This window comes from Rousettus aegyptiacus, unplaced genomic scaffold (genome assembly GCF_014176215.1).
Source record: "Rousettus aegyptiacus isolate mRouAeg1 unplaced genomic scaffold, mRouAeg1.p scaffold_m13_p_10, whole genome shotgun sequence".
NCBI classification, from domain to species: domain Eukaryota; kingdom Metazoa; phylum Chordata; class Mammalia; order Chiroptera; family Pteropodidae; genus Rousettus; species Rousettus aegyptiacus.
Genome location: NW_023416285.1, coordinates 86,855,960 through 86,872,387, shown reverse-complemented (window position 1 = coordinate 86,872,387; position 16,428 = coordinate 86,855,960). Strand labels below are relative to the sequence as shown.

At 38.2% G+C, this 16,428-nt stretch overlaps 1 protein-coding gene and 1 pseudogene across 1 annotated transcript in view; both read right to left on the bottom strand.

Annotated features, from left to right (window-relative positions):
• Positions 1 to 16,428, bottom strand: part of LOC118600331 (LIM zinc-binding domain-containing Nebulette-like) — a 207,628-nt gene that overhangs the window by 41,336 nt on the left and 149,864 nt on the right. The window contains 2 exon segments of the mRNA XM_036228148.1: positions 861 to 3,767; positions 4,574 to 4,695. Coding sequence (XP_036084041.1) covers positions 3,695 to 3,767; positions 4,574 to 4,695 — 195 coding nt within the window. The 3' untranslated portion in view covers positions 861 to 3,694.
• LOC118609276 lies at positions 13,767 to 13,885 on the bottom strand (annotated as a pseudogene).

Here is a 16,428-nt window from a genome sequence, read left to right as displayed (position 1 = left end):
TTTTGCCACCAGTTTACAATTAGCATGCATTTCTCATGCATGAGTTGACCCAATTACATAACAAATTTTGCCTTTGGGGATTTCTCTTGACTGCCTGTCTTCTGCCCACCATACAACTCAATTTCACACCGTCAGCAGCCTAAACACGGCCACAGTCAGTCTCTGTCAGAATGATTTATTTAAATTACAGATACCAGATCCCTAGATAGTGTCCTTACCCTCATGATCACCCTTACGCTCAACCTAACTTTGAATCAAATCTTTTAATAGTCCATAGATACTGCTATTCAATTATTAGGCCATATTTACCTCCAATAATCTAATATTTTAAAGCTGACTCACAGAGTCTCTGGGAATGTAGTCAACAGTATCTACTTGAGCTTATTAATGGGCATATAATTTATTTTGTATTCTAAGAAGTCAATGAGAAATTATGTAGCCACATCAATAAAACTAAAAATAATTACATTTCAATATTAAATCACAGAGAGACTCTTTTTTCTATAATGTTTTTTTCTTTTTTCTTTTTTTTTTTTTTTTTAAAAAGGCTTTGATCTTAGCTTTTCTTGTCAAGCAAGTAAGAGCTTCTTAGGAATGGGAATGTGAAATTGAAAATGGTAGTAAAGAAGATATTTAGGAAACAGAATAGATAAGCAAAATTGCAGATACTAACAGGGTAAGGGAAAGACCATAGAGCAGGTGAAAATACTTTTGTCTATGTTGTCAGTGATCTAAGAAAAGGGTGTTCCAAAGATAACACACATGGGCACACCCATACATAGACACAGAATGCATAATTCTTTCCCATGTGAATCAAGAATAGGAACAAATCCTGACGAATCATATAATGGTACACTTACTATTTTAGTCAGTCTGTATAACACAAGATTTGTCATCTGGGTTTTTCTTTCCTTCCCCTTCACATAATATTTCTCCATCGCCTGAAATAAATCAGAAAATACGCATCCAGATTTTATCTACAGCACGAAGACTGTAAAAGTCTCTCGGAGATGGGCTTTACCATTTTATTTCACAATTTACCCACAGACTGTCTCAGCTAATTGAAAGTGCAGCTTATATTAGTGTGTAAGCAGGCAGAATGAAACACATAAATGATCTTCTCAAGGATGGATGAGTGATTCTGCCTTGCTCTCCTGCTGCTGGTTCCCTGAATGCACTACTTATAAACTTGAAGTTGGCAACCGCCTGGGTAAGAAACAGCCTTTACAGACTAGAGTTGTAAAGACAACAGGGGTGGGGGCAGTGTTATTCTCTTTTTTAAACAAAACTTTATTAGTAATAGTTTTCAAATATGTTTACCAAAAAAAAAAAATTTTTTTTTTAAATGTCCAAAAGCACAGGGATTCCTCAATTCTTGTGTGTACACTGTCCTTAAGAAAGTTTTCCTAAAAGGTCACTAAGTAAAGAAAACATGGAGATGTACTAGGACATTTCTGTCATTTCTGAATTTATGTCCTAGAATTGGGTAGGGGGGAGCTGACAATTAGACCTCTTCTGGAATTGCACAGAAAAAAAAAATTTTACTTGGAAATCAGTTCTGTTTCTTTCTAACCATTCGGTAAATTCTAAAATCTGGCCTCTTTTCTTATTCTTTCTGCAGCTCTACTGAGTAATATAGCAGAAGGACTTTAAATTGTGGCAACTGATGATAAATCTCCCAGGTTCAATATCATCAAAAGAAGGAAGTCAAGACTAAACCTATTCTCACCCTCTCATTACATACAATTTCAAATTTACAGCTGTATTTTACCCAACAGCCCAGTAACATCTGCAGACTGAGTGGACATTTCCAAGTGATTTCAAATCCTGGACAAATGAATATGAGAGTGTCTGAAAAAATTTCACAGAACTGACACAGACACAAGCAATCAAAAATGTCCATCCGTCCATAACGTATTACTACCCAAAACACCCAGGAATTGTCATTAAATCCACTGTTTTATATCTTTATATTTTCTTTAGTCCAAAGGGGGGTAAAGGCAGCCTAGAAAGATCCAGATGATATTGAAAGATAAAAATAAAGTAAAAACAAATAAGAAAATGAAACAAATGAAAAAAACAAAGGTTGTGAAGACCCTGACTTAGTTAATCCACCTACATCAATCTATATTAAACTTGGAGCTTGAATCTTATATCCCTTGTAATTTTCAGGATGAGTCCACTTCGTCCCAGCATCTCCAGCAGGAAGACTCTGGTGTCTGTCCAGTCTGGACATTTTCTCACCTACTTCCTCTCAAAACAGACACAATCCAGGACACTGCCAAAAATATCTGTCTGGATTTGGCCAATATATCTCAGTGTTTGGGTTTATCTGAAAATAATGTGGAAAAATGAACTAGCCAAAGTACCTCCTTGCAGATGAATCCAAGTTTCTTATAGAATAAAAAAAAAAAAAAAAAAAAAAAAAAAAAAAAAAGCATTGAGTAATATGGAAAACCCCGTGAGGTCACGGAAAAAGTTCATAAAGTTGCAGCCTTATAAATGAATAATAAATTCACTAGACCTCAGAATATTTTACAGCTTCCTTTCTTCAAGAGTAAATCCCTAATGGTAACGTTATGAAATTTATATTTGTTACTGCTATCCAAACATTAGTTTGCCTCACCCTGGCTAAAAGAACTACTTGCAAGATTGCTGTGGTTGCTAACATCAAGACAATTGCCCCCAAAATCAATGTTATCTAAATTATATGCTTTTAAAAATCAGCATTGTCTAAATCATAGGCTTAGTAACATAGATTTTTAAATGTAGATTTATACATACCTGTGTTACAAGAGGTTTTTTTTTGCATAATTAATGATGGATCTGCAAACAGCCTCGTATTGATTGTATAAAATGTATATTCCTGCTAATGATAAAGGTTGGTGAAATGATCAGTTCTTTCCTTGTTGAATATGAATATTGACTTAATTTGAATATAAATTAAAAGGCTTACCTTTGAATCCAGTGCAATCCTTATGTTAGCTGTCACGTGGATGTCTTAGGTAGTAATATTTAGTTCTTTTTGAAATAAATTTCTGTGATAGTTGAAGACTGATAATACAATTTTGTTTTGTGCAGCATTATTTTTATTTATTTATTTTTAAAGTTTCTCCAAAAAAAAAAAAAATCCGGGAAGGGAAATGCTACTGAATGTAACTGTCAGAAGAATATATCTCTAATTTATATTTTTTAAAAGCAAAAATAGGTTTTCGATTTAAGGAAAGAATGGAGAGAAGATGAAGGGAGAAATCTTCAGTATTCATGATTGGAGAGTTGTCGAGATTAGGGAGTTGTCGAGATAGAGTCGAAAAACAGGAACAAAACCTCTGAATCCTTACAATTCAACCCTTTCTCTTAAAAGGAAAAAAGTCTTTACTAAAATAAAATGTCCATTTAAAGAGCAAAGAATGGATAAACCTTAGAGAATATGGGAAAATGAAGTATTTACTCTACTTCTTACCCCCTAAATGTTTTTTACACGTCATTCTGCTTTTCGAACTTTTGACAAATAAAATTATTTCTCAATTTATATACTACAATTCTATCTGCAAATTTGCACTCTATATATGATGATGGCCAAGTATTAGTGAGTTTAAAACCATCTGCTAATTAAACATTCCCTGGAAATTAAGGCTATATCACTTATAACATCTACATATACAGTATGAATCCCGCATATTTGCGCATACTTTTATATTATTATACACAGTTGTTGATTTTCATTCATATTTCCTCTTGGCTATCTGATATTGAACCAATTTTTTCTGAAAAAAATTCATTTTGAAAAATTTCATTTAATACTTTGGAAGAAACGATCACAGGCATGAATTTCAAAAATTAAGAATTGCTATTTATCCACCTTTAATTTGTACAGAATTAATACTTTTTGGTAGCTAATAGGTTTTGAACTTCTGCCAGTCTCAATTTTCTTTTTCAAAACAATATATTACTGAACAAGACACAGCTTCCAAATCCAAAGGAACTTCATATATAAATGTTTATTTCAAAAATTTGATGTAATATGCCATTTCAACAAATATGTAAAGTATGAAATCTTATGTACACATAATTAGAAAATGTGAGCTTTCTCGAGATACTTGACCTTATATATGTATTTTCTGTATGCTTATCCATGGCAAAATGAATAACTGTCAGGCTTTTGCATTCAACTATGAAAGTCCCGTTTTAAGAAAAAAATCAAAAGCTGAGAACCATCCAATATGGAATAAGATGCTACATCACAATAACTTATTTTAATAGCGATGACAGTATTTTTGAGTACACCTTTAATTTATTTAATTAGACTGATTTATTTAGTAACCGTATTTAGTAAATCAATTTAATCATATAAATTAAAAGTGTATTCAGAAATATAGTTATCTCTATTAAAGTGTTAGGCTCTAGGTAACTGTGATGAAATCAAAGGGGAGGAATTTCACAAATGAACTTGGCACATTTTACGAGTCCACTGAGTACTGCTTGCATACCATACAGCAACGAGAACGCTCTGGGCCGCCTAATGTCACTCTCTCATCCAAACACACAAGTTAGGGCTATCACATCACTGAACAAACTGTCACCTACGTTACTGATTTGTTCCTGAGTCCTCTTCAGCCTCTGTAACTCAGGAGTGTCCGTAACGACGCTGAAGGCTCTTCCTTTGCTTTCTTCGAAATCTCTTTTGTACTTGACCTAAAAGGAGGGGCGAGGGAGAGATGGAAGGAAGGAAGGAAGGAAGGAAGGAAGAAAGGAAGGAAGGAGGGAGGGAGGGAGGGAGGGAGGGAGGGAGGAGAGAGAGAGAGAGAGAGAGAGAGAGAGAGAGAGAGAGAGAGAGAGAACTCTCCTCCTCTCTCCTCCCTCCCTCCCTCCCTCCTCCCTCCCTCCCTCCCTCCTCCCTCCTCCCCTCTCCCTCCCAGCCCTCCCTCCCTCCCTCCCTCCCTCCCTCCCTCCCTCCTCCATCCCTCTTCCCTTTCCATTTCCTTTCCCTTTCCCCTTTCCATTTCCTCTTTCCATTTCCTTCCTTTCCTTCCTTCCTTCCTTCCTTCCATTCCTATCCTTCTATCGCTTCCTTTCACTTCCTTCCTTTTTCCATATTCCCTTTCCACATTTTCCTTCCTCGCTTCACTTCCTTCCTCTTCCTTCCTGCTTCCTCCCTTTCCTTCCTTCCTCTCTCTCGTCTCTCTCTCTCTCTCTCTCTTCTCTCTCACATCCCTCCTCCCTCCCTCCCTCCCTCCCCCCTTAGGAAAATCAACAGAGGAGTCACAAATTCCTCTCAGGATAGGTCTGGGCCAAAGAAGCAGCTAAAATTGGAGGCGATGCCTCCGGACACAGCTCTATCAGCAAGGGGCACGGTGAGAGGCGGCGGGGCACAGCCACACCACCTGGTTTGTATCCCAGCACCACCACCCACTGTGTGACCCAAGGCAGCTTACTTACCCACTCTGTGCCGTGGGCATAGACAACAACAATATTTAAACAATGCGATTTAATAGACAGTAAGGATAGGACCAAATCTCCTAATACTCGTACCTGGACAATAGCAAGCAAGCAATAGTAACTAATAATAGTTACTATTATTATCATCACCAATAGTTGCACTACTGCTAAAGAAAAAAAGAAAAAAGAAAAAAAGTGGGAAAAGAAAGCTCAATCTTCTGCTCTTATGTCCGTCTCGTCAGTAACAAAGCATCATGTTGAGCCTGGAATGTTCTGTGGAGAAGGAAGACGTACGAAACCATCCACAGCTAGCCCTGTGCTTACAAAATTTTCATTCTATTTCATCAGGCAAAGCGTGCAGACATGATTGTACAATGGGGTAATTGCTACATGTCAAGTATGTAAATGCTTATGGAAATATTTATGAAATAGGCCACACCTAGAGATTAAAAGACTTCAAGCGCATGCCTTTGGCATACTGTGTGCTGAGGTACCCAAGATTTTTTCTCGGTATTTAAATTTACTTCTTTTCTAATTACAACCCAGTGAAGCTGAATTTTACAGTTTACTCCAGGGACCAGAATAGCTAATGCTTAATCTTACTAGAGCCCAATCTTCTATTATTAGCATAATGATAATAGCTGTCATGCCAGTTAAATATTCTGCTTGTTAATGACTGAGCTGGGTACATCACGTCGACTGTTCTTATTTCTTTAAAGGCCTAAACAGAAAAAGAATATGGAAACGCGGTTTTGATAGCCCATTTTACATTCATAATTATCGAATTAAAACTTAAATTAATAATTAACATTAGGGGTAGCTAATAAAAGTATGTTTCTGTAAGCGTAACTCTCAGTATAAATGTTAAAAGTTTCCTTAGCTGAGCATGGAATGATTGTTGAGTCATGTCTGTATTTAAATATTCAGTTCTCTCAGGCACTATTGTCCTTGAGGCTACTGGGAGATTTCTTTTTACCAGAAAAGCTTAAAAGAAAAAAAAAAAATCCCAGATGACAAGAAATACACCGATCTAGACACTCTCATCACTTTAAGCTTAAAAATACCTAATTTTCTCCACGTATTGTCATTTAAGTTTATAAAAGTACTAAAACCCTTACTTGAACTATTTCCATAAATTAAAGGTCAAATAAACCACATTATTTTCTTCCACAGAAAATGTCGAATGAGATTAAACTTCTAACCCTCAATCTCCCAGCATGTGTGAAGATACACACACCGGTGGATTCTCAGTGTTTTATGCCTAACTAAGCAGGGAAGCCATTTAGCTTCGCTTGAAATAAGCACTAGGGCACACAACAGTCATATAATAAGAAAGATGACAAGGTTATAATAGCAATAAGCATGAAAAAGTAGGAAGGAAAATCTATAAACCAAGTTCTGACATCATTTACGCTGGTTCCAGAGAAGACACAATCACACGTTTTTCTGTGATCAGTTTGATTTTAATGGCAATTTCTAAAGAAGAACCATTAAATCCCCAAATCATAGCTTTTGAGTAGATCACCATTTAACAGTCCTTTCCACATTCATAAGATGCATAAGGATCATGATTTGGGCTTGCACCAAGTGACTAGTTTTAAAGAGTATACGATGATCATCTCCATAAGTGGTTTGCAGAGTTTTAGAAGATGTGTACTCTGTTTAATGGTGTGATCCACAACCAAGCCCCATACAGTCTAAGCACCACCCCATCCCATCTTTACTGCATACAGAGAGCCTTTGAGCCAGTAGTCAGTGCCTCAACTTCCCATATTCCCAATCCTAGCTTTTAGATCTACGATACATGAATCTTGGGGTCAAGGGCATGACCTTACTCATCTTCGTAATCCCAGAACCTCGGTTAGCACCTCGCCTGCAAAAGTTGATCAACAGATGATCAAGAAAGAGGCGGATGGCGGGAGAAGGGGAAAGGAAAAGAAGAGGGGTGGAAGCCGAGAGCAAGGGAGGGAGGCCCAGTTCCAGAGGTAAGAGCGGAAGCTCATTTTCAGGGATTGGAAAATGGATCCATTTGACTGCAGCCTCTGGTGGAGGAGAAAGAGCCAGGAAATTAAGCTAGGAAATACAGATCTAGACCAGAGTTGGAAAGGAATTGCTGGCCATAGTTCCTCTCTCAGTCCATGCCCACATGGGACACTGTAATAAAAATGCCATAGACTAAGCAGTTTATAAACAACAGAAATTTATCCCTCATAGCTCTGGAGGCTGGGAAGTCCAAGACCAAGGCCCGGGCAGACTCAGCATCTGGGGAAAGCCCATTTCCCGGTTTGCAGACTGCCCTCTTCCACCTTATGCATGGGAGGGGTCAGGGGGCTCTCTGGGGTCTCTTTTACAAGGGCGCTAATCCCATCCATGAGGGCTCTACCTCCTTGACCTAATCACCTCCCAAAGGCTCCACCTCCTAATACAGTCACCTTGGGGGTAAGGTCTCAACAGACGAATTCATGCAGGGACGCAAACACTCTGACCACAGCAAGCGTTCTTGTACATTAATTTATTCGACATTAACTCAGCAAGTATTCATTGAGCCTCCTATAAGTTAGAAACTCCTGCTCTTTCCTCAGTAAAAATGCCTTCTTTTTCCCTTATGCTTCAGCGTTGGATATGAAATCATCATCATTTCTGATCTCTTATCAACTCTCCTGTTAAAAAGTATTTCATGATGATACTACGAGTAATAATGGCAGTATTCTCGAAATGCCATGCTCTGGAAATTCCTCCTCGAATATTCACTCATTCAGTCTTTTGTTCACTCAACAAATGTTTATTGAGCACCTACTATGTGGCAAGTATGGTTCCGGGGGCGGGGGGAAACAAAGCCACAAAGAAAAGAGTCAGTGATCCCACCCCTCAGGGACCTGATATTAACAGTGGGAGAGACAGAAAAGACATAAGAAGGGAAATAAATGGTAAGAGAAAAAAAAAGCTAGAAAGCAGGTGAGAAGGCTCAGGAAGGCTGCCCTTTTAGAAAGGGTGTGAGTCGGGGAAGTCCCCAATAAGATGGCGATAGAACAGGAAGACTTTTTAAAAGCAAAATAGTGAGCAGAGTTGCAAACTGAATTATTTGCTAATCCTGAGATATAAGTTCTCTGCCCCAAATGCTGCAAGCTTTATAATTATTACTATTGTAACAATATAAATAAATATAGAAAATGAAGAATACCATGCTTAGGCAGAAAGCCATTTCTTATGAAAAAAGCCAAGTGGAACTAGAGACTGGTAAATTGTTGAATGATAAACGAAAAGAAATTAAATAAGTTTGAGCAGTAAGATGGATATAGCTCAGCAGCTCCAGGCCCAACTATGCTCTTCTCCAGAGAAACCCTTGACCGTGAGCATGTCGAGACCAACATGTTCATAATAACATTGTTTATATTATCAAAAAATTGGAAACAACCTATATATCTATCCACAGGAGAATGAACAAATTATTGTATCTTCCCACAGTGGGATATTAGCCAACTGTGAAAATGCAGTACAGTTCCGTGGATCCATATGGATGAATCTCAAAAACATTTGGGTGAAGAGGGAAAAAAACCAAGGCATACACATAAACATGGTAAATAAACGGGGGGAAAGGGACTTGATAAACATGACGTCCATGAGATCTGCTCATGGAAGGGGAGCTTCACGGTGATGTTCGAGTTCATAAGTTGGAGGGTAGATTCACACTTAAAACTTTCATGTACTTTCTGTATTGATCAAATATTTTACAATCATTTTCGAAGAAAGCAGAAACAGAGTTTTAAAACCCCAGATGGGGAAGCTGAAGTACCAAAAAGTTAAACCAAAGTCATGAGCAGAATAGAAAAAAGAAGATGAAAACTAGGAATTCCGTTGATATTTTCAGTCAGCTAAAGACAAGACTTGCGTTTTCCGTAAATGACAAGTGAGCGAGCCAGTGGACATCCCTGTGCAGAAAGTTAAATTACTCTACAGGCAGGAAAAGTAGAAATCAAGAGAAGGTGAGAGGGTGTTCCAAACGGGATCCCAAACGAGAAATAATTAGCAACAGCAGTAGTGCCGATCGAGGCAGACCAGACAGTGAAGAACATTCCAGGGCCGGAGAAGTCAACGAAAAGAGAACATCATTTAGCCTTGTCAGAATGTGCTTCACGGAAACCTAAAATCTACAGACGTATTTATTACCGATTCATGTTATTCTCCTCTTTATCCCACACCTTTAAAAGTCTCCATCCGATACAATGAGAACGATGACCAATTTTATTATCTTTCATGACATGATGGATGTTTTACATTTATTCAAGGGGAGATGGGGAGGGTCGCATCAGTTTGACCTGCAAAATTTTAGCACTTCGTTATGTAGTATCTTGCATAGTTCAGCAGATTTTAAAGTACTGGAGAATACGGAACATAGGCTTCTTTCCATCCATCGTATTTTGCTTGGTGCTAAGTAAATATTAAACGCTTCTTAACTATTTTGTAATTGAATACCATCTAGTTTTTTTTTAATGTCTAAAATGCAAAAACTGGCTAATGTCACAACACTAGATGGGAATTAAACAAACCACAAAGGAGAATCTGATTAAGGGCTTTTTTTTTTTAAAGGCGAAGTTAATTTTAACACATGTTAAGTCAAATGACTCAAAAAAGTAAATTTGCTTTTTATAAATTAATGTAATAATTTGTAAGCTTATGGTTAATTAAAGAAAATTAAATTTTTAATTACCTTTTTAAACATAATTTCAAAGCATTAAAATAATTTTCGTAGATTTCTAAACCTTAAATTAGCCTTTCACTGCATTCGCAGGGGTACTTACTGATATTTACGGATTTGTCAGTTTTCTATGTATATTCACAATCCAATTTTATCAGATTTGGACTGCCTTTACTTTTAACTGAATTGTTTTCAGTTAAAAAACACTAACATCTCAATTTTGTTTGAAACGAATACTCTGATACATAAAAAAATCTATCTTAATTAATTTCTCAATAAGCTAATTAAATATCACCCCTAAGACTTACTTAAATGTAGCTTAGAGGTTAATGGTGCAGGCTCAGAATTTGATGAATTTGGCTCTCATTTCATCTCTTATTAGCTGTGTGGTCTCAGGCAAGTTACTTACTTAATCTCTCTGAGCCTCAGTTTGTCTGCGTACAAAATAAGCATAACCGTACTACCATACAGATAGCCCTTCTGCCAGAATTAAGTGAGATGACAGTAATAATGCCTGACACCCATTCTCTGTCTACTATGTCCCAGGCACTGCACTAAGAACATCTAGAGAATATATCCTGCCACAGGAGCCAGCACCGTGCCTCCTTCCTTGGGAGTTAAAGTCTTCTGGAGCAAAAGAATATAAATAAATGAAATAAAAATTAAAATACATTTTTCCTGTATGATCTTTACACAAATCCTAGTAGGTACGCATTTTAAAGCCCATTTTACTGATGAAAGAAAGAAGTTTGAGGCAATAACAGAGCAAATAGGGAACAGAGTGTTTCTCCGCCGAGTCCCCAGAGATTATCTTTCAATTTACCTGACGATGGGGAAAAAAAAAAAAAAATGCCAAAACGAAAAAGATCAAGATGAACACAAATAAGATATAAATAATGTCCTGTAAAAAGAGAGGAAAGTGAGACCAACCAAATATTTCTGAGTAGAGGATTCCGGAAGACCTACGTAACTGAAAATTGTAGCTAATTCATTTTTTGTAATGGGAACGATGATGTCACAAAAGGGACAAAAATTATCACCCATGAAAAAGTTTAACATAGCTCACACTTTTCATTCAAAATGTGTTCTCGGGTGTTTCTTTTGAACAAAATGATTGTTTAAATATTTGATTAATGAGGATCAGGCCGGAGGGGAGAAGGCCATTGACAAGTTGTAGTACTGGTGGAAATATTGATTCAAAGCAAAAAATCTTATCTACATGGATAAAGAAAATTGGGGCCGAAACAATATACAAATATTGCATATTTTCACTAAGAATTTCACATTAGAAAAAATGTAGCTAATGCACGAAATTCTGCCTGTGAGTTATAAATTACTCTGGGGAGTAAATTAAGTATTTGGTGATGATGATTAACTTCTTTGGGAAACTAAAGTATCATCCAATCAACTATTCAGGTATTACAGAAGCAAAAAAAAAAAAAAAAAAAAATTAATATTCTAATACCTGATGTAGTCCTGAAGACTAATTGACTCGTAGAGCCTAACTACTGCTGATTTATGTGGTGGTGTTACTTTTTAAATAACATTTAATAATTCAGATGGTTTATGAATTTTGATTTCTGGACACGTGTTCTCTCAACTATTAATCCTTTAAAGAAAGCCAGCCTCATCCCATTACATGATTATGATTTTTAAATATAAATTGCCTAATTCATACGCAGAATGGAATACACTGAAATTATTTTAAATCAGAAGATATCATGCAAGGTTAAATTAAGGAGAAGATAATAAATTACGACAGGGAACATTCCTGTGTGCATAGTCTTAATTATAAAGTATTCAGAAATGGGTCCTTTCCAGTTAGAAAAAAAAAATTAGGGAATTAGTAATTTAGAAAAGAAAGCTACATCCAAACTTCAGTGAAGAAAAGAAATAAGGATAAAATTGAGAATCAAGCAAATGTAAACAAACAGCTGAACTAACATAAAACAGTCATCAAAGTGAAAATAACCTGTCCTTCATCTCAGAGAGTCACAGCTGATGAAGGTGACAGATGATTCCTTTCTTTCTTACATATGGCTGCTCCCTAACAGATTGATAATGTCATTAAAATTGGTCCTAACGACCCCCTGCACCTGCGATGGCATTATCCATCAGGTGATGCCGACTGTTCTTGTATAAGAAAACGTGCTTCTTCCACTCTACAAAACTAAAAAAAAGGAAAATAAAAGCTGTAACACAGAAGAAAATGCAAAAGAATAAATTGAAATACATTCTACTTAATATACACAAAAAACGACACTGAAATTAGCTTCCATGATCGATGGCTTTCACCACACAGAAAAACCCATCTTGGATCTCAGCCAAGGCATTTTAATCAAAAAAAAAAAAAAAAAAAAAAACCAAAGATTAAATCCTTACCACAAAATGTTATTTAAAACATAAATCTCCTAGAAATTTCTACAGGTTATTAACATATCTATGGTACAACTAGAAACTTAATACTAATTCGGGTCTTCCACAGGGAAGAAACTACTAAGAAATAAATATGTTGGAAGCGTTGAAGAATAAAGTGAAGAATTATGGCTTCTCAGGCTTCTTAGTTAACACTGAGAGCTTCGCGCTGATTACAGGTGTCAGTTTTGAGAAACGCTGGCTCGCTGCCGCCCTGCTATGTATTAGCAGCTTTGGTTTCTACAAGAGCTACAGACATCAGACGTTACAGTGGGCCTTTGACAGACTAACTCGCTTCATCTGCAAAACTACTCTGTAAAAGAGAGATCCATTTTGCCATTTTTTTTACATATGAGCAATGTAGTGGAAACCTATTGTTTGGCCTACCTAAAACCTCCTTCCTTCTGGAAAGATTCCCATGCCTCACTCTCTCCAATTAGTTTTTCCCAGGAGGTGCCGTTTTCCTGCATGACCCCACTTCCTTCACCACCACTGACCAGCCCAAACAGATCAGTCATCTGACCTAAGCTAGTCCAGGTCAAGATGCTTGCGGGATTTGGGAATTGGGACCCAAAGCGTAGAGTGAGTCTCTCCCTCTGGTAACAAAACTCTAAGACTTAAAACTTGGGAACTATGACAGTCAGGTCAGCCACCACCCGAATATTGAAAGGCAGATGTATCTCACCTGCCTGCCAAAGAGAGCACCCTGGCCTGGTGGCACTCGAGTCCTGATCCCCACAGTTCCTGAAGCCCAAACAAGCACATTCCTGCCTTTGGATTTTTGTACCCTAATATCCTCCAAAAATTACCATTTTGTTCAAGTTGACGAGATTGGGTTCTCTGTCCTTTGCAGCCAAGAATCCTAATTAATACAGGAAACTGCAGCTTGGTGGTTAAGACACGAGGCTAGCTAGCATCACCGTCCGGTGGACGGTAGAGTCAGGATTCAAACCCAGATCTGTCGTGAAAAACTCTGTTCTCTCTACCTTACCATGCTACAAGACGGTTATTCAAACATTTTGTAAACTTCAAAGACCTTTGCTTAGATTGAAATGTAATTTTAGTGAAAATACACCATTTTCTTTTAAAAGATTAGATTTTATTTTTATTTATTTTATCTATTTATTTATTTATTTTATTTTTTAGGCAAGGCAACCCTTGGTTGACTTCACAGATTGCAAGGACCTTGTCAGTTTACAATCCCTCATTTTTTTAACACCTATAGCACCTGGTCTTCCTAGATGGCTCCAATCCAAATACTAACCAGGCACCAACCCTGCTCAGCTTCTGAGTTCAGACGGGATCAGGCTTGTTCAGGGTAGCATGGCCGTCGACAAAGATTAGATTTTAAACAATAGTGCAAATGAGATCTTGAATAATTTTTAAATTGTCTTACATGTTACATGCGTTAGCCAGTATTGGATATTTAAAGGTTACGCACGCTACCAATTGCACACTCAGTAGGTAGGTGTTCATCAAATGAGTGCGTGAAAAACTAAAATAACTACTTTGAAATTAAACTTGAAAATGATTCCCACCCGCAACCACCAACTTAGAAAAGTCTGTAGATTATTCAGTATTTTCACTTTTAAATTAACTCTGATTTCCACCATGAAAAATTAGATACTAAATTATTTAAGAAAATCCCAAAGTTTAACTTACCATTATAATTAGAAAAACTACTGCATAAGCCTACATATCGATTAATATATTATCTTGGCTGCTTTTCCACGAAGTTTTGTGATTCGGTGTAATTTCATGGTTCTATTGGAGCAATTACTACATCATTGTTTGTTCCCTGGCTGACCGATAAGTCTCCCCTTTGATCCGAAGACATCAGCAGGGTCTAGTAAGTCCATTGCCCAAAAGAACAAAGGTTCTTTCTTTTCCCTCCAGAATAAACCTCTCAAGGAGCAATCGTATTTCTTCTTTGCAATGTGGAAATACAGAAGAACTGGCTTATAGCTACTAAGAGAAAGAAGAAGGAAATGTGACTCTAAAAGTAATAGTAGTGGAAAAGAGGAGTCGGTCTGGGTTGACATGGAGAAGTATTTTCACGTCTCTCATTAATCCTGTCTTCGGGATGTTGTCCGCCTGAGCGCGTGAACGTCTTGCTTGTACAGTTCACAGTCTGTGAGGGCACAGCCATTTGAGAAACAGAAATCCATTGGCCTTGCCAACGAGCCAGGTGGCGGCAGCGTTTGGAAAGCATCTGGTCCGAGTTTTCCCTTTGTCAGCAGCAATAGCGCTTCGGTAGCGAGAGCTATTCTCGAGATCGTGTGTGTTGTGTTGCTTTAAATAAACTCAAACCGAACTACCCTGAATATAAACTCATTATTTCTTTGAATCGTGTTGACAGAGTATGAGACCCCTGTCAAGATGGGTCACCCCTGTACACCTGCATTCATCTCGCAGGGTCACAAAACTAAGTGAGAAAATACCAGCAGTGTGTCCACAGCTCTAGCAGCATCTCTTGGTCGTATCAACCTTTAATGGGGTAACTCCTACCCAAGCTACCACTGGCAAAATGAGGAATTCTCTGCTGAGGCAGATGCCAAAGCAAAGTTGTGTATTCAGTGTAAGCTGCGAAGAGATTTAGATATTGGGAAAGCTCAGAGGTACTGCTATTCAATCAATCAGTCAATCAAGAAATAGAAGGGCTCTAAGGAACTTAAACCTCGTAATCCTAGGCTTGACTGACTCCTCATCCAACAGACAATAGGACAAGCCAATGTGCAGTACTCATCAGATCACTGTTGGACCGCAGGACACGAGGAGACAAGGGCATGCAAAGCACGGGGCCCTCACCTCCAGCTAAAGGAAGAAGCAGAACTTAACTAAAAATACTGGGCTCTCTGTAATACACCTCTGTGAACTGACGTTGGCATCGGCGAACCTCGTTTTCTAAGACCTTAATCTCGGCTTCGGTCAAAGATAAAGTTTCCACATCAGACTTTTTTTATCAGAACACCCAAAGTCAAATCTCCGTGAATGCCGGCATCTACCCTCCAAAGGCAGGTCTCTGTGTCATTTCCCTGTAAATAGAAGCCAGAAGTCACCAAGTCACATTCGCTTAAGGAGGAACAAATCAAATAGGTTAGGGTATTGACCTAAAGTTAAAAGAGAGAGAGAGAGGCTGTATGAGATTTTACTTTCTTCTATCGGCAGATCTTCCTTGCCCACCCCCCACCCCCTCTTTGCACCGATGTTTGACTTGTCAAAATTGCTTTGCTGCACCTACACCTGACATCTAAATCATCTGACAGGCACATGACCTTATCAAATTTCTAGTTAGAGTACAAATAGAGGTAACAAACCATAGCCAATGAAACTGATAACAGCTCACCACAGAGAGCCACAAGGCTGTGACTGCAGAGGAGGAGAGAGCCAAGCCAGACGCCTGGCCCAGAAGCCCATAAAAGGAGGAGCCTGAGACACGTGAAGGCTAATGCCACCCAATCCAAACGCTGCTCCGACTGTTGTGGCTCAGACTGAAGCAACCGAAAGGCCCCTCGCTGCGGGGTGGAACACATTGTGCAGTCGGCGGTGTCCGTCAGCTCCGACCTGCATTTAGACTTCAAACGCAAGGGGCGCGAAAGCATCAGAATGCCACCTTTGAAAGTTCCCTGCCAACCACTGTTTGCCCTGATACATTAAGTCAGGTTATAAGGCGCCACGTCTTAACTCGGCAGGGCAATGCAAGGAATGATAGCTACGCCCCTGGTTTTATCTGGAACTCAAGCCAGACCTCCCTCCTCATCTCTACCACTTGCTCCGGAACAAATAGGGAAAATAGTATTTGCACAAAAAGAATCAAATAATAATATAGCACGTGAAAAATTAATCTCGAATCGCTGTATGAAACATACATCCTTTTA